The 19,970-nt window shown below is 42.7% G+C and overlaps 1 protein-coding gene across 1 annotated transcript in view; it reads left to right on the plus strand.

Annotated features, from left to right (window-relative positions):
• Positions 1–19,970, plus strand: part of EPHX4 (epoxide hydrolase 4) — an 80,319-nt gene that overhangs the window by 37,112 nt on the left and 23,237 nt on the right. Inside the window, exon 3 of the mRNA XM_044302436.1 lies at positions 11,682–11,839. Within this exon, the coding sequence (XP_044158371.1) occupies positions 11,682–11,839 (158 nt within the window). The remainder of the gene's footprint in view (positions 1–11,681; positions 11,840–19,970) is intronic.

The raw sequence follows: 19,970 nt of genomic DNA on the forward strand, positions 1-19,970 counted from the left end.
AGGTATTTCAGGAGCTTACCAGAGCAACTGGGTGCACTGCCCCACTGGAGATCTCGATAGTGGTGCTTGGATATATTAGAAAAATTGGCCTGGACAGAAAAAGTGCTTATATTGCTTCTTTATATATATTTTTTTATGTGAAATGAAACAAGATAAGGATAGAATTCCGATGTTATTAATGATAATCATGTAACATACGTTTGTGCATATTTTTGTATCTACACTGTCTATCTTTTTTGTTTTCTTGTATTTTTATATGCTGAAAATGAAAATAAAAATATTTAATATAAAAAAAAAGGTTATAAAAAAATATCCCAAGCTCTGAACCTCTCAGGGAGCAATGTTCAGTCCATCATCCAAAAATGGAAGGAGTATGGCACAACTGCAAACCTGTACAAAAAAGAGCAAGGATTTTTTCAAGGTAAAAAATCTCATTTTATTCAATATAAATCACATGATCATTACAGGTATTGCTCAATTGGGACAGGACATGGAGACTGAGCCACAAGGGGCTATACAATGTGGAGAATCACAATGGGGGATAATGTGACCATACCCAGCAGAGAACAACAATATACCAGAGGCCGTGAGCAAAAGTGTAGTTGCGGGTGCAAATGCTGATCCCCTAGTATAAAACAACTACTGACTATTGCTCACAACCTCTGTCCGGGGATGCTGTGAGGTGTCAATGGACGGTGCAGTACTACTAATAAAGATGGCATATAACAATGAACTGCAAACCTCTCGTCCCACCCTGATCCAGCTACCAAGTTACCTACCCATGTTGCTGCTGTAGAATGGTAACACGACTCCCCCACTGTTTCAACCTCGACACGTGTTTCGCCACGTAGGCTTCGTCAGGAGGTATTTTTTGTACAAGTTGCAGTAGGTTGGGGAGTGAGGTACTGTTTTTGGGTTATTGTAGGCTCTAACAACTGCAAACCTACCAAGACATAGCCATCCACCTAAACTGACAGCCCGGGCAGGGAGAGCACAAATTAGAGAGGCCCATGGTCACTCTGGAGGAGCCGCAGAGATCCACAGCTCAGCTGGGAGAATTTGTCCACAGGACAACAATTAGTTGTGTACTCCACAAATCTGGCCTTTATGGAAGAGTAACAAGAAGAAAGCAATTTTTGAAACCAAGCCATAATACAAAATGCTATGTGTAGCAGAAAACTAACACTGAACATCACCCTGAACACACCATCCCCACAGTGAAGCATGGTGGTGGCTGCATCATGCTGTAGGGATGGTTTTCTTCAGCAGGGACAGGGAAGCTGGTCAGAGTTGATGGGAAAATGTATGGAGCTAAATGCAGGGAAATCCTGGAGGAAAACCTAGTAGAGGCTGCAAATGACTTGAGACTATGGCGGAGTCTCACCTTCCAGCAGGACAACAACTCTAAACATCCAGCCAGAGATACAATGGAATGGTTTAGATCAAAGCATATTCATGTGTTAGAAAGGGCCAGACCTAAATCTCATTGAGAATCTCTGACAAGACTTGAAAATTGCTTTTCACAGACGCCCTCCATAAAATCTGACTGCGCTTGAACTACTTTGTAAAAAAGGAATGGGCAAAAAAGCCACAGTTTCCAGATTTTTATTCATTAAAATTTTAGAAAAACCATGTATCATTTCCTTTTCACTTCACACATACTTTCTACTCTGTGTTGGTCTATCACTAAAAATCCCAATAAAATACATTTAAGGGCTCATGCACACCACCGTTTGTATTTTGCGGCTCGAAAAAATACGGATGTCGTCCGTTTGCATTCCCCTAATGGCCCCTATTAGAACAGTACTATCCTTGTCGTGATGCGGACAATAATAGGAAAGGAAATACGGAAATGGAATGCACACGGAGTGGCTTCCTTTTTTTTGCTGACCCATTGAAATGAATGGTTCCGCATACGGTCCACCAAAAAATGGAACAGACACAGAAATAAAATACGTTTGTATGCATGAGCCCTAAGTTTGGTGGTGTAATGTGAAGAAAAGTGGAAAAGTTCAAGGGGTATGAATACTTTTCCATAGCACTGTATAAACTGGTCTAATCTAGACTAGACAGTGCTGCTCAGAAACAATGCAGCTGTATGTAGCTGCAATAGCGACCGCTCGTCCTCATACTGTGGAGGTGACCATGCAGCCTTCACATCCACTGAGCAAGTAGCCAACTGTTAGGCCCCTTTCACACGGGCGAGTATTCCGCGCGGGTGCAATGCATTACACCCGCACTGAATCCTGACCCATTCATTTCTATGGGGCTGTGCACATGAGCGGTGATTTTCATGCATCACTTGTGCGTTGTGTGAAAATCGCAGCATGCTCCTCTTTGTGCGTTTTTCACGTAACGCAGGCCCCATAGAAATGTATAGGGTTGCGTGAAAATCACAAGCATCTGCAAGCAAGGACGGATGCAGTGCAATTTTCACGCACGGTTGCTAGGTGACTATCGGGATGGGGACCCGATCATTATTATTTTCCCTTATAACATGGTTATAAGGGAAAATAATAGCATTCTGAATACAGACTGCATAGTGCAATAGGGCTGGAGGGGGTTAAAAAATAAATAAAAATAATTTAACTCACCTTAATCCACTTGTTTGCGCAGCCGGCATCTCTTCTGTCTTCTTTTGTGAGGAATAGGACCTTTGATGACGGCACTACGTTCATCACATGGTCCGTCACATGATACATCACCATGGTGGAGGATCATGTGACTGACCATGTGATGAGCGTAGTGCCGTCATCAAAGGTCCTATTCCTCACAAAAGAAGACAGAAGAGAAGCCGGCTGCGCGAACAAGTGGATTAAGGTGAGTTAAAAATTTTTTTTTTTTTTTTAACCCCTCCAGCCCTATTGTACTATGCAGTCTGTATTCAGAATGCTATTATTTTCCCTTATAACCATGTTATAAGGGAAAATAATATAATCTACACAACCTTGAACCCAAACCTGAACTTCTGTGAAGAAGTTTGGGTCTGGGTACCACAGTCAGTTTTTTATCACGCGCGTGCAAAACACATTGCACCCGCGCGATAAAAACTGAACAACGGAACGCAATCGCAGTCAAAACTGACTGCAATTGCGTACCTACTCGTGCGGGTTTGCCACAATGCACGAGGACGCATCCGGACCTAATCCGGACATGCTCGTCTGCAAGGGGCCTTAGGAAGGAAAGCATTCTTCCTGACAATCTGCTGCTATTCTGGGCCTGTAAACGAGCCTTAACAATTAGACAAGATTAGCAAATCTGCCCCAATGTGCATTGATTTAATTTTCCAGCAGTATCAGACAATACCCTTCACATCCACTCCATCCATCTACTACTTGCAAAAATAAAGTATGAGTTTGTATTGTGCGATGTCCTTGTATAATGCGTTAAAAATAATTGAGTTCTGCAGAAGACAGAAAGTAAGATTTCAACATTTTATTGCAGAAAATTGGGTTCTAATTGATGTGACATTCTGTGTGAAGCAGTCCAATTCTCTCTGCTACACATCACTGGATGCATAATAGCGAGTAGATTGAATCATTAAACTAAATTCTATATGTTTTCTGCAGTTTTTTTTTTTTTCACAAAAGAATAATATTTCTTAAGACAGGCAACATCCGGACACAAACTGTATATTTATTATGTATTATAGCATATTCTGCAGTGCTGTACAGAGGTGTTACCAGTCACTGTCCCCAATTTAATTTCACTTTCTTGGGCGCACACATTTGGAACTATTTTATAAATAGCCAATTAACCTAAATGTTAGGCCTCATGCACACGACCGTTTTTTTTTAAGGTCCGCAAAAACGGGGTCCGTAGGTCCGTGATCCGTGACTGTTTTTTCGTCCGTGGGTGTTCCTTGATTTTTGGAGTATCCACGGACATAAAAATGAAAAAAAAATCTAAGTCAAGTTTGTCATTGAAATGATAGGAAAAAACGGACACGGATCACGGACACTGATCACGGACGCGGATGACAATCTTGTGTGCATCCGTGATTTTTTACGGACCCATTGACTTGAATGGGTCAGTGAACTGTTGGCCGTGAAAAAAATAGGACAGGTCCTATTTTTTTCACGGCCAGGAAACACAGATCACGGATGCGGCAGCCAATTGGTCTGCGAAAAAAAAACGGAGAACGGCACAACGGCCACGGATGCACACAACGGTCGTGTGCATGAGGCCTTAAGGTGATGGAGCATGATACATAGATTCAAAGAACACTATAATGAGAATTACAGGGTTTCTCCAGGAATTGAATAATATCCTTCAACAACCTGTCCTAGAATGTGACTAGGATGGGTTCCCTCCAATACTACAGCTGGTGGGGGATACTGAGGGGATGAAGCCTTGCTACATTTGAGCGGCGGCGCTGCATGGAGCAGATAAAAATATCTGCTCCATGTGGACTGAATCTTCATAGCCCTTAATAAATTCTCATTATTTAAAGAAAAGGACTGTAAGTTCGGCTGTTGAGGTGTGCTGTTAGGCTGCTCAGCCTGACTACTTATCTAATGTATTCTCACTCCATTACTAACTATTCTAGAGCAGCAACCCTGGTCTACAATAGATAGTAATGATATGATCCTCCGCAGGCTTGGACTGGCCCACAGGGGAACAGGTGAATCCCCCGGTGAGCCCCTAGTCCTCCACCCACTGCACAAGAGGCACAGTATACAGACTGCACTACATATCGATAGGCAGTCTATTATTATGGATGCTTTAGGTCGCTGAGATGACTTATAGGCACAGAAGGAGGCCAGCCAGTTTCCTTTTTCTCCATGACCTGCGTTCTCAAAATCTCTGCAGGGACCCCCATAATCAATCATCTTGTCGCATCTTGCTGCTGTCTGCCACTGTGTGAACAGGTGGCAGTTGCATGTAGCTGTACAGTGGGCCCCCAGAATGAATTTTACTGATGGGCCCTAGGCACCCCAGTCGAACACTGATCCTCCGTCATGGCTAAGCATCCTAACAGGAATGAGGGATGCGATCCTGCTGTACAATAGGTAATAATGAAGTGATCGTACATGAGATATGTTGACAGGATGCTCAGCCAAAAAATGTGGATAGCAGACAGATGAAAAATATAGTTATGTGCATGAGGCCTAAAATGTAGACAATGTAAATGTAGACCAGACAGTCTAGAATGGTGCTAGATTTATCACAATGGCTGATGCTGAATGATAAATTTGGCGACTGTCTATTCTAGTTTCTATCACCTATTTTAGTTGGTTTACTTAACCCTGGTGTACTTCCTCGCATCTTAAACCACACCATTTTCCTGATAAACCAAACCCCTTTGTTGGATGAGTCAGAAAAAGTATCTAATATAGTTCATAAATGTGGAGCAAGCTATGTGCGCTAGTGTTTTGGCCCTGATCGTCCCAGAATTTTGGAGCCTTTTGATTAGTAAATCTCTCCTATTGTATCAAGTCACAGCAATGCAGATAAAAAAGAATGATTTTATTTCTCACATCCTTCCTGCTATTGTTGACTTAGGGCATTGTAGTGGAAGGTATACTGTATTTATTTTGCAATGTGTACAATCTAGCACCAGTTTTTATTATATTCACTATTATTAATGGCAAATAAGCAAGGCCATAGTCACCTCGGGCTACAAGGCGACTTTTATTACTAGGGAAAAATTGCCCTTCAAATAATGAATTACCATTGCTAGGTAATGTTTTGTAAAGGTAATATAAAAGTAATCAAATCTGTGTCCGCAGGAACAGGTGAAAGCCCAGCACACATCTCTTGTTCCTCTTGCGGATTCTGCTCACCACTCCATTCTCAGCAGAAGTTACCTGCGAGAATCCCACCGCAATTGCTGCATGTAAATCCTGTGGATAGATCTACAATGGTAGTGCACTGTGACTGTGTAAGTGTGTATACAGAGATGGCTGTCAGTCACTGATAGTTATACATGAGAAGGTGTTATCAGTGATTGATAGTATTCTCTGTGTAAGTGTGTATCTGGAGATAGCTGTCAGTGACTTATAGCTGTACATAGGGAGGTGTTTTCAGTGATTGATAGCATTCTCTGTGTAAGTGTGTGTACATACATATCTGTCAGTCACTGATAGCTGTACATAGGCAGGTGTTATCAATGATTGATAGCATTCTCTGTGTAAGTGTGTGTATACATACATATCTGTCAGTCACTGATAGCTGTACATGGGCAGGTGTTATCAGTGATTGATAGCATTCCCTGTGTAAGTGTATATACAGAAATAGCTGTCAGTCACTGATAGTTGTACACGGCGAGGAGTTATCGGTGATTGATGACATTCTCTGTGTAAGTATATATACAGAAATAGCTGTCAGTGACTGATAGCTGTACATGGAGGAGGTGTTATCCATGATTGATAGCATTCTCTGTGTAAGTGTGTACACATAGATAGCTGTCATTCACTGACAGCTGTACATGGGGTTGTGTTATCAGTGATTGATAATATTCTCTGTGTAAGTGTATATACAGAAATAGCTGTCAGTCACTGATAGTTGTACACGGCGAGGAGTTGTTGGTGATTGATGACATTCTCTGTGTAAGTATATATACAGAAATAGCTGTCAGTCACTGATAGCTGTACAGCAGCGGTGGTCCCATAGAAATTAGTGGGATCGCCGCATCAATTGCAAGAAATCTAGCCGTGTTGAATTTGTCGCGCGACCAGTGTTGCCGTGTAGCCCTTGCCTTATGGTTTTAGATAATGTAGAAATGCACTGATGTGTGTAAAGAAAAAACCTAATCGGTACAACATTGCTGCATTGTAGCTTCTCTTGTGTCTGATTGTTCTTGTCTCTGTATATGCTTTGTGTGATCATATACAATTGCTATAGCTCGATACGTGTCATCCTGTCTGTTTTCATGCGTCTCTGCTCAGTGCTCTTTAGGATTTCGTGATGCTGCTAACAATCACAACGCACAGAAGCATTTTATTGCCTGCAGTGTGAATCCTGCTGGGCTCAACACAAATTTCATACTGGCTCCGTATTGATGCCCCAGTTATAAGATCTGACTTAAAGGAAATGTGCCACCAAAAATGCTATCTGCCACTTAAAACCAGATAGCGACACATTTTCGCCTTATTTTCTAATCTGTTTTTATTTTCTGGTTTCAGATTTTTTTAATTCTATTTTCTGAACATGATTATGGGGGCGGCCATCTTGCCTGAGTTGCTGTTAACAGCATTTAGAGATATGCTTTACAGCAGACACATGGGCCACAGACAAAATAGACAGGAGAGAGTTTTCTAGGCATGCTCTGTGACCTGTGCAGAGGTCAGGAGGGAGTAGATAAGCTGTGAAATCACCTATTGTGAATGGTAGATCAAGCATTATCTATTTATAGGTGATTTCTGTTATTCTAATCCTGCATGTGATGATAAGCAGATAACTGCAGTAAAGTTTTCTGTACAGACCAAGAAGTGGCACCTATTATTAGGCTTAGTGGTCAGTGGGAAAACTGCAGGATTTTTTTTTATTTTATTTTTTAATATAGATAGTGACATGGAAAATTAAAAATGACCACCAAAAATTCTTAAAACATGCTTTAAACGATACATGTGCGTTGTTTTCTAATGACACGTTCCTTTTAAAGTGCACTAACATTTACAGCACACCATTGTCAGATAGTTATTCATTTCTTAGTCTCAAACTACAAACTGCCAGTGTTTCCGATTCTGGCTGTTGGTGCATTGCTACAGCTGTCAATCACAGCCACAGAATTGTGATTGACAGCCACAGCTGACAAGGTGACAGTCTGTAGTCTGTTGCTAAGGCGCAAGTGCAGAACAAATGATTTTAAGTGACATCTCAGGGACACTAATGCTGCGTTTGGACAATATCCAAATCTACAAAACAAACATAGTCCTTTTTACAAGGGTTGAGATGGTCAGATACAGACGTGTGTTATCCATACAGCAGACTCCGCAGAAAATCCCCCTCTGATCCTAAAAGCCACTAAATCTACCAAGCGCCGGTATCTTGGAGATGTAATTGGCATCCTATTTTATGAATATATTGGCATTCCCAAGACAGGAAATAGTTGCTAGTCAACGGGTATCTGCTGCATAGTCTCCACAGCAATACTGATTCAGAAATAGACGGTCTAGTCACATTGCAGCATGCTTTTCAGATATGTTCAGTAGTCTACATTTTCTCTTGTCTCACAATGAGGTGCGGCTTAGCAGGAAAGGGATGTGGCCTGCCCGAAACGGCCATGGCTTATGGGTGCCAAAATTGCAACAAAATTCTGGTGCAAATTAAACCAACTAGACTAGACAGTGTAAAGATGCAAAACATGGGTGTAATTATCCTGGTCACGGGGGATGCCACCACGATACAGCCCGGATGGCGCCTGCCACACAGCCTGTCTGTCTCCTCGTATGAACAGGAACTCAACAGTAGGCGTGCAACCGAAGCAGGGTGCTTAGAATGGCCACCGGAGAGCCGTACTGAAGAAGCATGCACAGTCTCTCACTTGCATTCACTCCTCACTTGCAAAACTCTTGAAGGCTCTGCGCTCTCTGCAACTGCCGCCCCCTCTCCACTTTGATTGACAGGGCCAGGTGAGATGACGTTTTTACTGTCTAGCCCTGTCAATCAAAGTGTAGAGCAGGCATCCTCAAACTGCGGCTCTCCAGCTGTTGCAAAACTACAACTCCCAGCATGCCCGAACAGCCTACAGGTATCAGCCTACAGAAGGGCATTGTGGGAGTTGTAGTTCTACAACAGCTGGAGGGCCGCAGTTTGAGGATGCCTGGTGTAGAAGGTGCGACTGTTACAGAGAGAGCAGAGCCTCTAGGTCAGGCGTGCACAACCTGCGGCCCGGGGGCCACATGTTGCCCTTGATACCATTCTGTGCGGCCCCCAACCATCTGGTAACAGACACGTATGAATATGTTTTGTGACTGCTTAAATGTATTTTTCATGAGCTCTTCCATTAGATGGGAGTCCTGGAACTGTAACTAGATATTCATGTTATATACTGTATGTTCAATATACCATAAATACAGTATTTCAGTTGTTAATACCGCTTAAAATTTTATTTTTGGCCCTTGACGTTGGTTCAGTCTGACAATGTGGCCCCCAACCAGAAAACGTTGTGCACACCTGCTCTAGGTGTAATGGTAACGCCCCCGTTGCTCCTACAGGCTCATTTGCATATAATAAAGCAATCATTTTTCTCAGCAATGCAGGCACATATGAACATGGGACCAACACAGATGTCTTCAGTGCAAGTGCACATGTAACAGGTCAGCCAGTGTCATAGGTACAAAACTGCTGACAGATGCCCTTTTGTAGAGAAGGGTGTTATGCAGGGCAGCATTTGAAAGAGAAACCAAATACTATAATGCTAAATACTCAGTAATATTGCTGTACCGTCCTGGCACGTCCTCCTAGATGGACTTAAAGGGATTCTGTCTCCAGGATTATCCCCAGGGATGGGATTCAAGTTTTTAACAACAGGTTCCATACTTAGCCCGCAGACACGCAGCGTCATGACACATGTTTACATATACATACACCATATATATATGCAACACACATAAATACACCATATACATGGTAAACGTACATAAATACACCATACATACACTACACACACCACTCAACTTTTAAAAAGCCTAAGGAGCTAAACTATGGAATGGAAGCGCTCCTCTCCAGCTGCCGCGGTAATTTTAACAACTGGATCTGGAGAACCTGAGGGAACTGGCTGAATCCCATGCCTGATTATCCCTATAGAGCCAGTTACATGTTATTGGAGGTCTCCTACAGCATGCCAGAAACTGCTGTAGTTTTGTAGAAAAAAAAACTTCTTTATATGTATGCAAATGAACTTTAAAGTCCCCTCATCCTCAAGTCCCCTCCTAGCTCCTCTGACATCATTCCATGTGCTGGCATCAACCTCATGGAAAGAACTGCACATGCGCCGGTTAATTATTTTTTTAAGCTGGTGCATGCGCATTTCTTTTTATGAGCCAGCACATGGATGGGAGACTGCAGGAGTGCTCAGGTGACAAGTAAAGCCAGTATACCATATTAATGATAATGTTTGGTGGCAGATACACCAATCAGCCATAACATTGAACACCCCCCCCCCCCCCCCCTTAATCAGGGGCAGACTGGGAACCTAAAGTGACCCTGAAAAAAAAACTAAAAGTTGCCCCATGTAGGTGGGTCCAGATTGACAGAACATGGGGAAACACAAGAGGGCAAACACATGTAGGCAGGAACAACAGAAGTACGCAGGGACAACAGTACTGTAGTGCAACACAAGTGCAGCACAAAATAGTGCTCCTCCAGCCTCAGTATTCAACTGTATCTCTCTTCTGAGGATACCGATACAGTCCAATACAGGAGGACACTTAGCGTTCACAGCATAAGATTAATATGAACTCAGCCATGAGGAGGGGCTCCGGCAGCCCCCCGGGCATCGGCCCACAGAGGAATTTCCCTGAAGATTCCATTGCCCTTAATATTGTGTAGATCCTTTTTGTGTGACCAAAACAGCTATGACTAATCAAGGCATGGACTCAACAAGACCTATTAAGTTGTACAGTGGTATCAGCAACAGATCCTTTGTGTCCTGTAGGGGCCTCCATGGATCGGACTTACATCCTATACATGCTCAATGGGACTGAGAGTTGGGGAAATTTGGTGGCCAAGCCAATATCGTGAACTCTTTGTCATGTCCCTCACACCATCCCTGAACAATTTTTGCAATGTGGCAGGATACATTATTCTATTGAAAGAATCCACTGTCATTAAGAAATACCATTGTCGTGAAGGGGTGTACTTGGTGTGTGCAATTTTTAAGTAGGTGGTACATGTCAAAGTAACATTCACCTGAATGCCAGGACTTAAGATGCCCAAGCAGAACATTGTCAGTAGTATACTGTATCACATGGCCTCTGCTGGCCTGCATTCTTACCATGGTGCATCCTGGAGCCATCTCTGTCCACATGATGTAGACATGATTCATTAGACCAGGCCATTTTCTTACATTACTCCATGTTACAGTTCTGATGAATAGGTGCCCACTGTAAGCTCTTTCAGCAGTGATCAGCATGATTATGCAGTGACCTAGTGTTGATACCATAGTGGACCACTGCCAAAGTGTTTAACGTAGTTAAAGTAATCTTTTTTGTTGTACACTGTAAATCCAAAATGGTTGTCTATAGGTAGCAAATTAACTGTCAGTCTTACTGCAGTTCCCTGGGTGATGGGCTGGCCCTGCCCCTAGTTATAGAGTTCCTAGGAAGCAGAGCTAGAGTGAGGACATGCCTAGTCACAGCTTCTGATAACTAGACCTAGTCCAGGGAACCATCATCCCTGAGACTAAAAAAATGCCAGAGAAGAAACTGAACTGAGAGACTACACCTGAGAGAAAGAAGAAGGACGTTTATAGATGTTGGAGAACCACTTTCAAGGCCATACTGGAAAGACAGTAAGGTAAACACTTGTTTATGGCAACACACTTTACTGAATGTGGAAAGGGTTAATTGCCTCTGGCACTCACCACACATCTGAGATGGACAGGTAATCCGGATCTATGAGAAACACAGAAATGTTATACACAATATTGTATACTGTAGTTATAGAGTATTATTAGATGGCATAAATTAGAGTTTTCTCTTTACACTTCTTTCTATTTTCTCTTCTAATTGTAGGTATTCCTGGCGTCACCAGTTACGAGAATTTAAGCGTGAATATCGGGTGGTGGCTCTTGATTTACGAGGATACGGCGAAACAGATGCACCTTCTAGTAAAGATAATTATAAATTAGACTATATAATTGTGGATGTAAAAGAAATTTTGGACTCTTTAGGTAAGTAAAATACTGTATGACCAAAATAGTATAAGGATACATGTATATTGTTATGATAAACTATGGTCACCTTCCAGACCACAGCCAATGAACCCCAAAACTGCTACTAGGCTTCGAAAACCACTCTAGGTGGTAGGAAACTAAGGCTACAGAGTAAAGAACAGAAAACTGGTCTGGGAACACTAGTGGCAGACCTACCAGAATGACCAGGGAGGTACAAAGAGAAGTTGCAAAGCAGAGTCAACACCAGGAAAGACAGACACGGCCCATGCTGTAAACTAGGGGTTAATCCAGAGACAATCCATGTTCAGTTTACCAGGAGAATAAATATAAGCATGAAAAGCAGATGGTGGGTTCACCAGGAGGGTCAATATAACCAGGAACAGCAGATACAAGGTTAATCCAGAGACAATCTAATAGTCATGTCACCAGGATACAAAATCACAGGCAAGTCAATTAGAAAAGTCTTAAATCACCGCCTAGATTGTCTTGGCTTCCAGTCAAACTGACAGGTCAACCACCCAGGACTTGGCTGGTCAGCACAGCAACATTTCCAGCATAGACCTGCATAGTTATTTGGCTGGGTGAATTTCTGTCATATATCTTACCATTTACAATGTCTGGACAGATTAAAGCATGGCCTGAGTCTGACTGACTGCTCACTCCTCATGTCCTGAATGGCCTGGATCGTGATGTGTGTAGAGCACATCACCAGCACCGAACAATAGTGATGCCCATACCGGGGCTCTGTAATAAACCTCTGTCAACCTTCTAGCATTACTGTAGTTGCAAATGTAGCAGCACTGAGTTTGATAGTGTACTGTAGCTGTACATCTCCTGGTAATATCACTATTCAATATGAGTGCAGGTAAACCTGCTGAAGTATTTTATCCAAATCACAAATCCAGCTCTGCTACATCCATAGCTCATAATTTTAGAGTATATTCCCCTGAAACATGACAAAAGTGGAACTTTCACTTTAAAGGGGTTGCCCCATTTTTCAAACCAGCACCTGGATCTGAATACTTTTGTAACATAGTTTATAAGGCTAAAAAAAGACATACATCCATTCATCCTGTTATCCTGAATAATTGTAATTGCGTGTAATTAAGAAATTTGAACAGTACATGAGTTATTAAAAGGGTTGTGCAGCCTGTTTTTATTGATGACCTATCCTGCCCCCCAGATGCTTGAAGAGGAGGCGGTGCTCCATGCGAGTGCTTTCTCTTCATTAGGCCCTCATGCACGCGGCCGTTGTGCGGCCGTTCCATGCATTGGGGACATCCGTGCAGCGGGCCGTCCGTGCTCTGTCCGCACTGCAAAAAAAAAATGACATGTCATATTTATTTGCGGTGTGGAACAACAGAAAGAAACATCACGGAAGTACTCCATAGTGCTTTCGGTGTTCCGTTCTGTGACTCCGTTCTGCATCTCCGGAATTGCACGCGGGGTGCACACAGCCGGCGGCTGTGGATTGCCGACCCGCCATTTGCGGGCCGCAATACGGCCACGGCCGCCCAATGGCCGTGTGCATGAGGCCTTACACTACGCGTCATCTCTCCTGTAGCGGTGGCGTAGTGTAATTACAAGTACTCGCTCCATTCAAGTGAATGCTAGTAAGTACTTGTAATTACACTGCACTTCTGAAACAACGGGCAGTGTAATGAAGAGGAAGCAGCTCTCGCATGGAGCGCCACCTCCGCTTCAAGCATCTGATGAACAGGGGTGCGGGTGTCGGACCCCCACCAATCAGATATTGATCACTTATCCTGAGGGTAGGTCATCAATACAAACAGGCTGCACAACCCCTTTAACTAAAATGTATCTGTATAGTGCCAACTTTTTAGTGTTCTTTTCCTCATCTCTCTGTCCACCTTGCTGAGATGGACGCAATTGCTCAGTTCCATCCTTCACAGAATGGATGGACGCGCCCACTGTGAAGTAAACCTAGCAGAGCAATTAGAGCAAAGAATGTGGAGATCTCTGGATCCATGGGAGGTACGGGGCTGCTTCTAGCGAGGTTGCCATGCACTGTATGATGTCGGATTCTCAGTTGACATTACTCATGGCATACCCCCTGTAATAATTAAAACAAAACATTCCCCAGTCCAACAACTATACATTTCTGAGCTTTAGAAACTGTAACGGTTACAGGACATGCTGCAGGGAGAAAGCAGCAGCAGAAAGGACATGTTCCCTGAGAAAGGGCACACCCACTGATCCTGAAATAAATCTAGCAGGGCAGTTTGGAGCAATGTATGAGGAAATCTCTGGTTCCACATGAGGTATAGGGCTTGATCTAGCTTTGTTAGACAGAGACTATAATGTACTATTCCATGTCTGAATTTTATTTTTTACTTTAATTATGGAATAATGTCACGGTCTCTTCCGTGATAGGGGTCAAAAGATCTAAGAGACTGGCTGCACGTGATGTGATCTGACAGCCTCTTTGGTTTCACTTGTTTCTGTGTTGTTGCTGGTTAAGATCAGACCTCTTGTCTCAGTTGTAGCTTAAGTGGTCATTCCAACTCCTCTAATTAGTCTGGTCTCACCCATCATGCTATGCAGTTGATAGCTCCTTCCTGGTTGTGGAAGTGCTGGTGTTTGGTTCTCCATTGAGTTCCTGCTCATCCGCGTATTTCGTAGTTAAGTGTCTTTTTCCTATTTCTAGTTTGTTGTATTCCCCTAACTTTTGGTATTAGGCCTGAAGAAGTCTCCTGTTCCTTCAGCTGGGAAGGAACAGGTCATGTTTTGTCCTGACACTATTGCCATGGCTTTTTGGCTAGGGTTTGATGGGGCTCTAGGTTCCTGCGTATGAACCTTCCTACCATGGAGGTCTGTTCATACTGATAGTAGTGAGGGCTCGGTTTAGGGATTCACTAGGTGGTGATCTTTCCCCTTTCCCTAGTTTCCAGGTCTAGTACCTCTTCCCTTCCCTCGTGTGTTCGGTGTGGAGTTTACCTCTCACACCACGCCGTGACAGATAACCACTGGAAGTCAACCCTAAGAATTGCAGAATTACCACAGCTTTATGCTAAAGAGATGAGAAATATTCGTAGACATGTTTCAGAAAATGAGTTCAGTTTAATAAAGTCAGTGACATTTCACGGGGACCAGTCTCTTAGAATGGTACATACATCAATAAGCAGAATTTTAACAGCTGGCAAACTCTTGTTTCCTATAATATCCTCAATGGAAGTCACCGGGCCGTAATCCTGTGAATAGAAGTCATGATGGTTGATGTTCACATCACAACTGACCTGGAACGTTCCCCGGAGATTGCTTTCAGAGGTTACATATTGTAATGGATGGCGCACTTAGCTTAATAGGAAAGTAAATGGCATAAATGACCTATCCTCTCTAGAACTACAGCAGTGGTAACCTATGTGCCGGCTCTCTTTATTGGTGAAGGCACAGTTTAGTTTATTTTTCTGCATTGCAGTAGAAGTTACATTGTTGCAAACTTGCTCAGTAAAGTTTCAGGAGCTTCAACAATCTACAGATAATTATTTCCTGTTGGGACACCCTCATACACTTTAGGGCTTATTCACACGACCGTATGGCCACCGTGTCCGAGTTGCAGACTGCAAACTGCGGGTCTGCAAAACCGGCTGTGTCAACTCTGCGCTGTGGACCCATTAACTTGAATAGGTCCACGATCCACAAGATACAGCAAAAGATAGGACTTGTCCTATCTTTTGCAGTGCAGAGGCATGGATCGGAAACCCACGAAAACACTCGGAAGCCCTTCTTTTTGTCTGCGTCTCCGAACACAAAAAGATAAAACATGTCCTATCCTTTGCCATATCTTGCGGAACGTGGTCCATTTAAGTCAATGGGTCCATACAGCAATACAGAGTTTACACGGCTGGTGACCCGTTTTGCTGAACGCTATTTGCTGTCTGCAACACATCTAAGGCTGTGTTCACATCAGCATCAGAGGCTCTATGGCACATCCCATTACATTTTAAAAAAAAATTATAATTCTTTCCGGAGTAGTGACAGACTCCTCAGCAGGTCCATTACAAGTCAAAAAAGAATCCATTGCTATCTGATGGTGTCCATCATGTTCCTGCACTGCATAGGTTATCAACATATAATTTAGCAATCAGGAGTCAGGTGCAGCAAGTATACTGCTGGCAGAAGGTCATAGACTCCCTTTAAAGAGCATCTGTGGTCTACGGGAAGACGGGAAATGACGTGATGACGTAGAGGACGTCGCGCTCTCCGCCTCCCCCCCCGGCTCAGCTGTCTCGCTGCTTGGAACATGTTGGCGTCTCTGTGCCGAACCCTCCCCGCACCCTCTCCATGACCGTGGGTTAAGCTACAGCGCTACTGCCTCTCATCTACAGCCTAAGACGCTATTGCCACCGGTTGTTGAGCTCGGACGTGGGGCCTGCTTTTTTGCTTATCTTCGATCTTGCCGTTCCTGCCGCTCCTGCCGCTTTCTCCTCTCCTACCTTCCGTGCCGTCGTGAACAGGTCGGTATGTGGAGTTCTTCTGTGGAGTGTGTCTCCAGTCCTTGTTGATTCGCTGCTTCCCTCCTGCTGTCAGTGTGAGTAACACCTCTGTTGGACAAGCTGACAAGCTGAAGAAACATATTTAGGACCGCTGCCGATTCTCCTTGCTTGCTCTCTCCTCACGCTATTGTACATGATCTGGTCTTTCCCTCGTGTTTTCAGCCTTTACCGACTTGCTCCCTCTTCTCTTTGATCCTGTGGTGATTAACCTCCCTCCCTGTGATTGCTGACTCTAACTAACCCTGAGTGGAGATCGATAACTTGTTGGGGGACTCTTCAGGGGGCCTGTATGAAGCCCATGATACAACTAATTCCGTATGGGGTCTTTGGATTTTGTCCAGTATTTTTTTATTTTTTTTTTGATTATTATTTTCCCCTTTTTTTTTCCTCCATACTGCTGGGACTAATTTTATTTATCCTACTCCGATAGGCTGTTGGTGTTAATATCTTTGGGGAAGAAATAAAATAAAAATGAGGTGCCTATGATTATAAAAGTAGTGAACTATAGAGTATAAAGCATAAGGTGGAGAAGGGGAAAGAAAAAAAAAGAAAAAAAATAAAAGGAGGAGAAAGAGTATAAAGAAGAGTGGACATATTTAACAAAAAAAAAAAAAAAAAAGGGGGGAGGAAAGGGGAAAAAAAGAAGATAAGAAAACAAGAACAAACAAGAAGGGAGTGGAAAAAAAAAAAAGGGGGAAAAAAGAAAAAAAGAAATAAAAAAGAGAATAAAAAAAAAAAAAGGAAAGGAAAAAAAAAAGGAGAAAGAAGGAGAGCAAAGAAGAAAAGATATATACTTAAAAGGAGAGAAAGAGGCGGAATAAGGCGAAAGAAAGAAAAAAGAGAGAAAAAAAAAAAAAAATTATAAAAAAAAAAAAAGCAGGAATAAGACATGGCCCCAAAAGCTAGTAGGCGCTCGACTGATCTTTCAAGTCAGAAACACGGGTCCAAAACTGTTGAACCAACAAAACTGGACCAGTTCCTAAGGTCTCCTAGGGTCAATACGAGGGGCGGACAAAAGGAATTTTTCCCAAAAAAAAACGATGACTCAGAGACAACTGAGTTAGAAACACAAAAAGTCGCTAGATACCCCGAAGAAGAAGACGGTATAATGGGGGAAGTAATCCCTAATGACAATTCTTCTCCGCTAGAAGAAATACTCCTAGCGGTTAAACAGAACGGGGATTTAATACAGGCGGTCACAACCCAACTTGGGTTTATTCAAGTTGATGTGGGACTAATAAAAGATGATTTGTCAAAAATGCGAGACAGAGTCCACAATCCTTGAAAGTTCCGTCACCCTTATACAGAATGAATCCAAAAAAATAAATACGGAAGTCTCCACATTTAAATCAGAATATAATCTCTTGAAGAAAAAGGTAGTGGACCTTGAAGATAGGTCACGAAGATACAATGTGAGAATAATTGGGATTCCAGAGGGTGTGGAAGAGAAAAATCCAACCCAATTTGTACAGAAATTAATTCTTGAGAACTTTGGGAAAGAGTCATTTTCTCCTCTTTTTATGATTGAAAGAGCTCATCGGGTCCCAGGGGGAAAACCAATTCCAGGGAGACAACCTCGGACATTCCTTGCTAAGTTATTGACTACAGGGGACAGAGATGTCCTCCTGAGAAGGGCGAGGGAATCCTCACCGGTTGTGTATAACGGGATTAGACTGGCCTTTTTTCCCGATTTTTCGAAAGAAATACAAGAAAAGAGACGCACATTTATGATTGCTTAAAAAGAGGCTAAGAGAAAGGGATATTAAATATTCTCTCATATTCCCAGCCAAATTGCGGATTGTTTTTAATGATAAAACCCTTTTTTTTGACACCTCAGAAGAAGCCTGTGGACTGGCTTGACCGAAATAATCGATAATTTAATTGGGTTATGATCTGGCGGGAATAAGTTAGTACTATAAGGGGCTTATACCCCTAAATGTATTTTTCTTTGCTTCCTAATGGGGGTGGCTGAGTGGGGGGAGTGTGGGAGGGTTGGTCATAGGAAAGAAATCTACTACAATATGTGGTGGATTGCCTGTGGGAGGGGGGTGAGGGGGGGGGGGGTTGGGTTGTGGTGCGTCAAAGTAGGTGTGGTTTCCCTTCTTTTAGTTTATTATTTTTTTTCTTTTTTCTCTCTCTCCCTCTCTCCTGTTTATTCACTTAACCATTGTTGATGACGATGATTAGAATTTTTGCTTGGAATATACGTGGTTTGGGGGAAAGAGGTAAGAGACAAGCGGTTTTTGACTTGACTCAGGCCCATCTACCAGCAATAGTATGCCTGTTAGAGACCCACCTTACTGAAGAGACCACTAGGGTGGTCGACAGGGGATGGGCTGCGCATACGTATCATTCTACCCTCTCCAATTACTCGAGAGGTGTTACGGTGTTGATACATAGACTTATTGACTTTGTTTGTGAGGCATCCTCTGTCGACCAACAGGGGAGATTTATCTTTTTATACTTGTAGGTTAGGGGGAAAGTTATGTATTTTGGCCTTTGTCTATATTCCACCGCCATTTTCCTTTTCGGTTCTTAATTCTCTTCTATTATTCATGGATAAATGGCCAGAATGTCCAACATTGATTATTGGCGATTTTAACTGTGTCATCGATCCTCTACGTGACAGGGTTTCTATGAGTGCTGGGAGAGACAGTCCGGTCCAGGGGTCTCCCCTCGCACGGTTTTGCCTGGAGGCTGGATTTGAGGACGCTTGGGAACATCTGGGACAGGGGAAAAGGGTTTTTTCATGCTTTAGCAAAGCAGGTAAATCGTTGTCCAGAATAGATCTTGTATTGATAAATAGTAAACATGTGAAACTGATAAAGCGAATGAAATATGAAACAAGGTCAATATCTGATCATTCTCCGCTATTACTTGAATTATGCTTATCTCAGGAAAGATATACACCAAAACCTCCCTTTAGACTAAACCCCTATTGGCTATCAGTTATAAAGACACATGAAATAATTCGAAATGAAATAGGCCGATTCTGGGATATTAACTATGGCTCAGCAAAAACTCAAGTGGTATGGGATACCTTTAAGGCGTATATGAGGGGATTGATGGTTAGTAATATCACGAATCCTTAGAAGGGAATATGGAAAAAAACAGAAAAATCTAGAAAAACATGTAGTGTTGGCGACAGAATCCTTCCACATAAATAAGACGGAGAAGAATAGGGAAAATATGCAAAAAGCCACACAAATATATGCTAAGTTTTTATTGGATAAGGCCCAACAGAGTCCTTTTTTTTAAAGGGCAAAAATATTTTACAGAGTCAGGGCGACCTGGTAAACTCCTCTCCAGAGTAATCTCCAATCAACAACCCAAAAAACATATAGACAAGGTTCGAGCGAGTGATGGTAGGATAGTCACTAGACAGGGCCCGGTGGAGAAGGCCTTTCTTGATTATTTTCTTGATCTGTATAAAGCTGATTCTAACATTACAGATGATAAGATAGATTTCTATCTAGATAGGATCAACTTTCCAACTATTACTGAGACGCAAAAGAAAGCACTAGAATTGGAGGTCTCAATTCAGGAACTTGAGGGAGCTATTAAACTATGTTCAGCTAACTCCACTCCTGGTTCAGACGGGCTTCCATATG

Source organism: Bufo gargarizans, chromosome 7, assembly GCF_014858855.1.
Source record: "Bufo gargarizans isolate SCDJY-AF-19 chromosome 7, ASM1485885v1, whole genome shotgun sequence".
In the NCBI taxonomy this organism is placed as follows: Eukaryota; Metazoa; Chordata; class Amphibia; order Anura; family Bufonidae; genus Bufo; species Bufo gargarizans.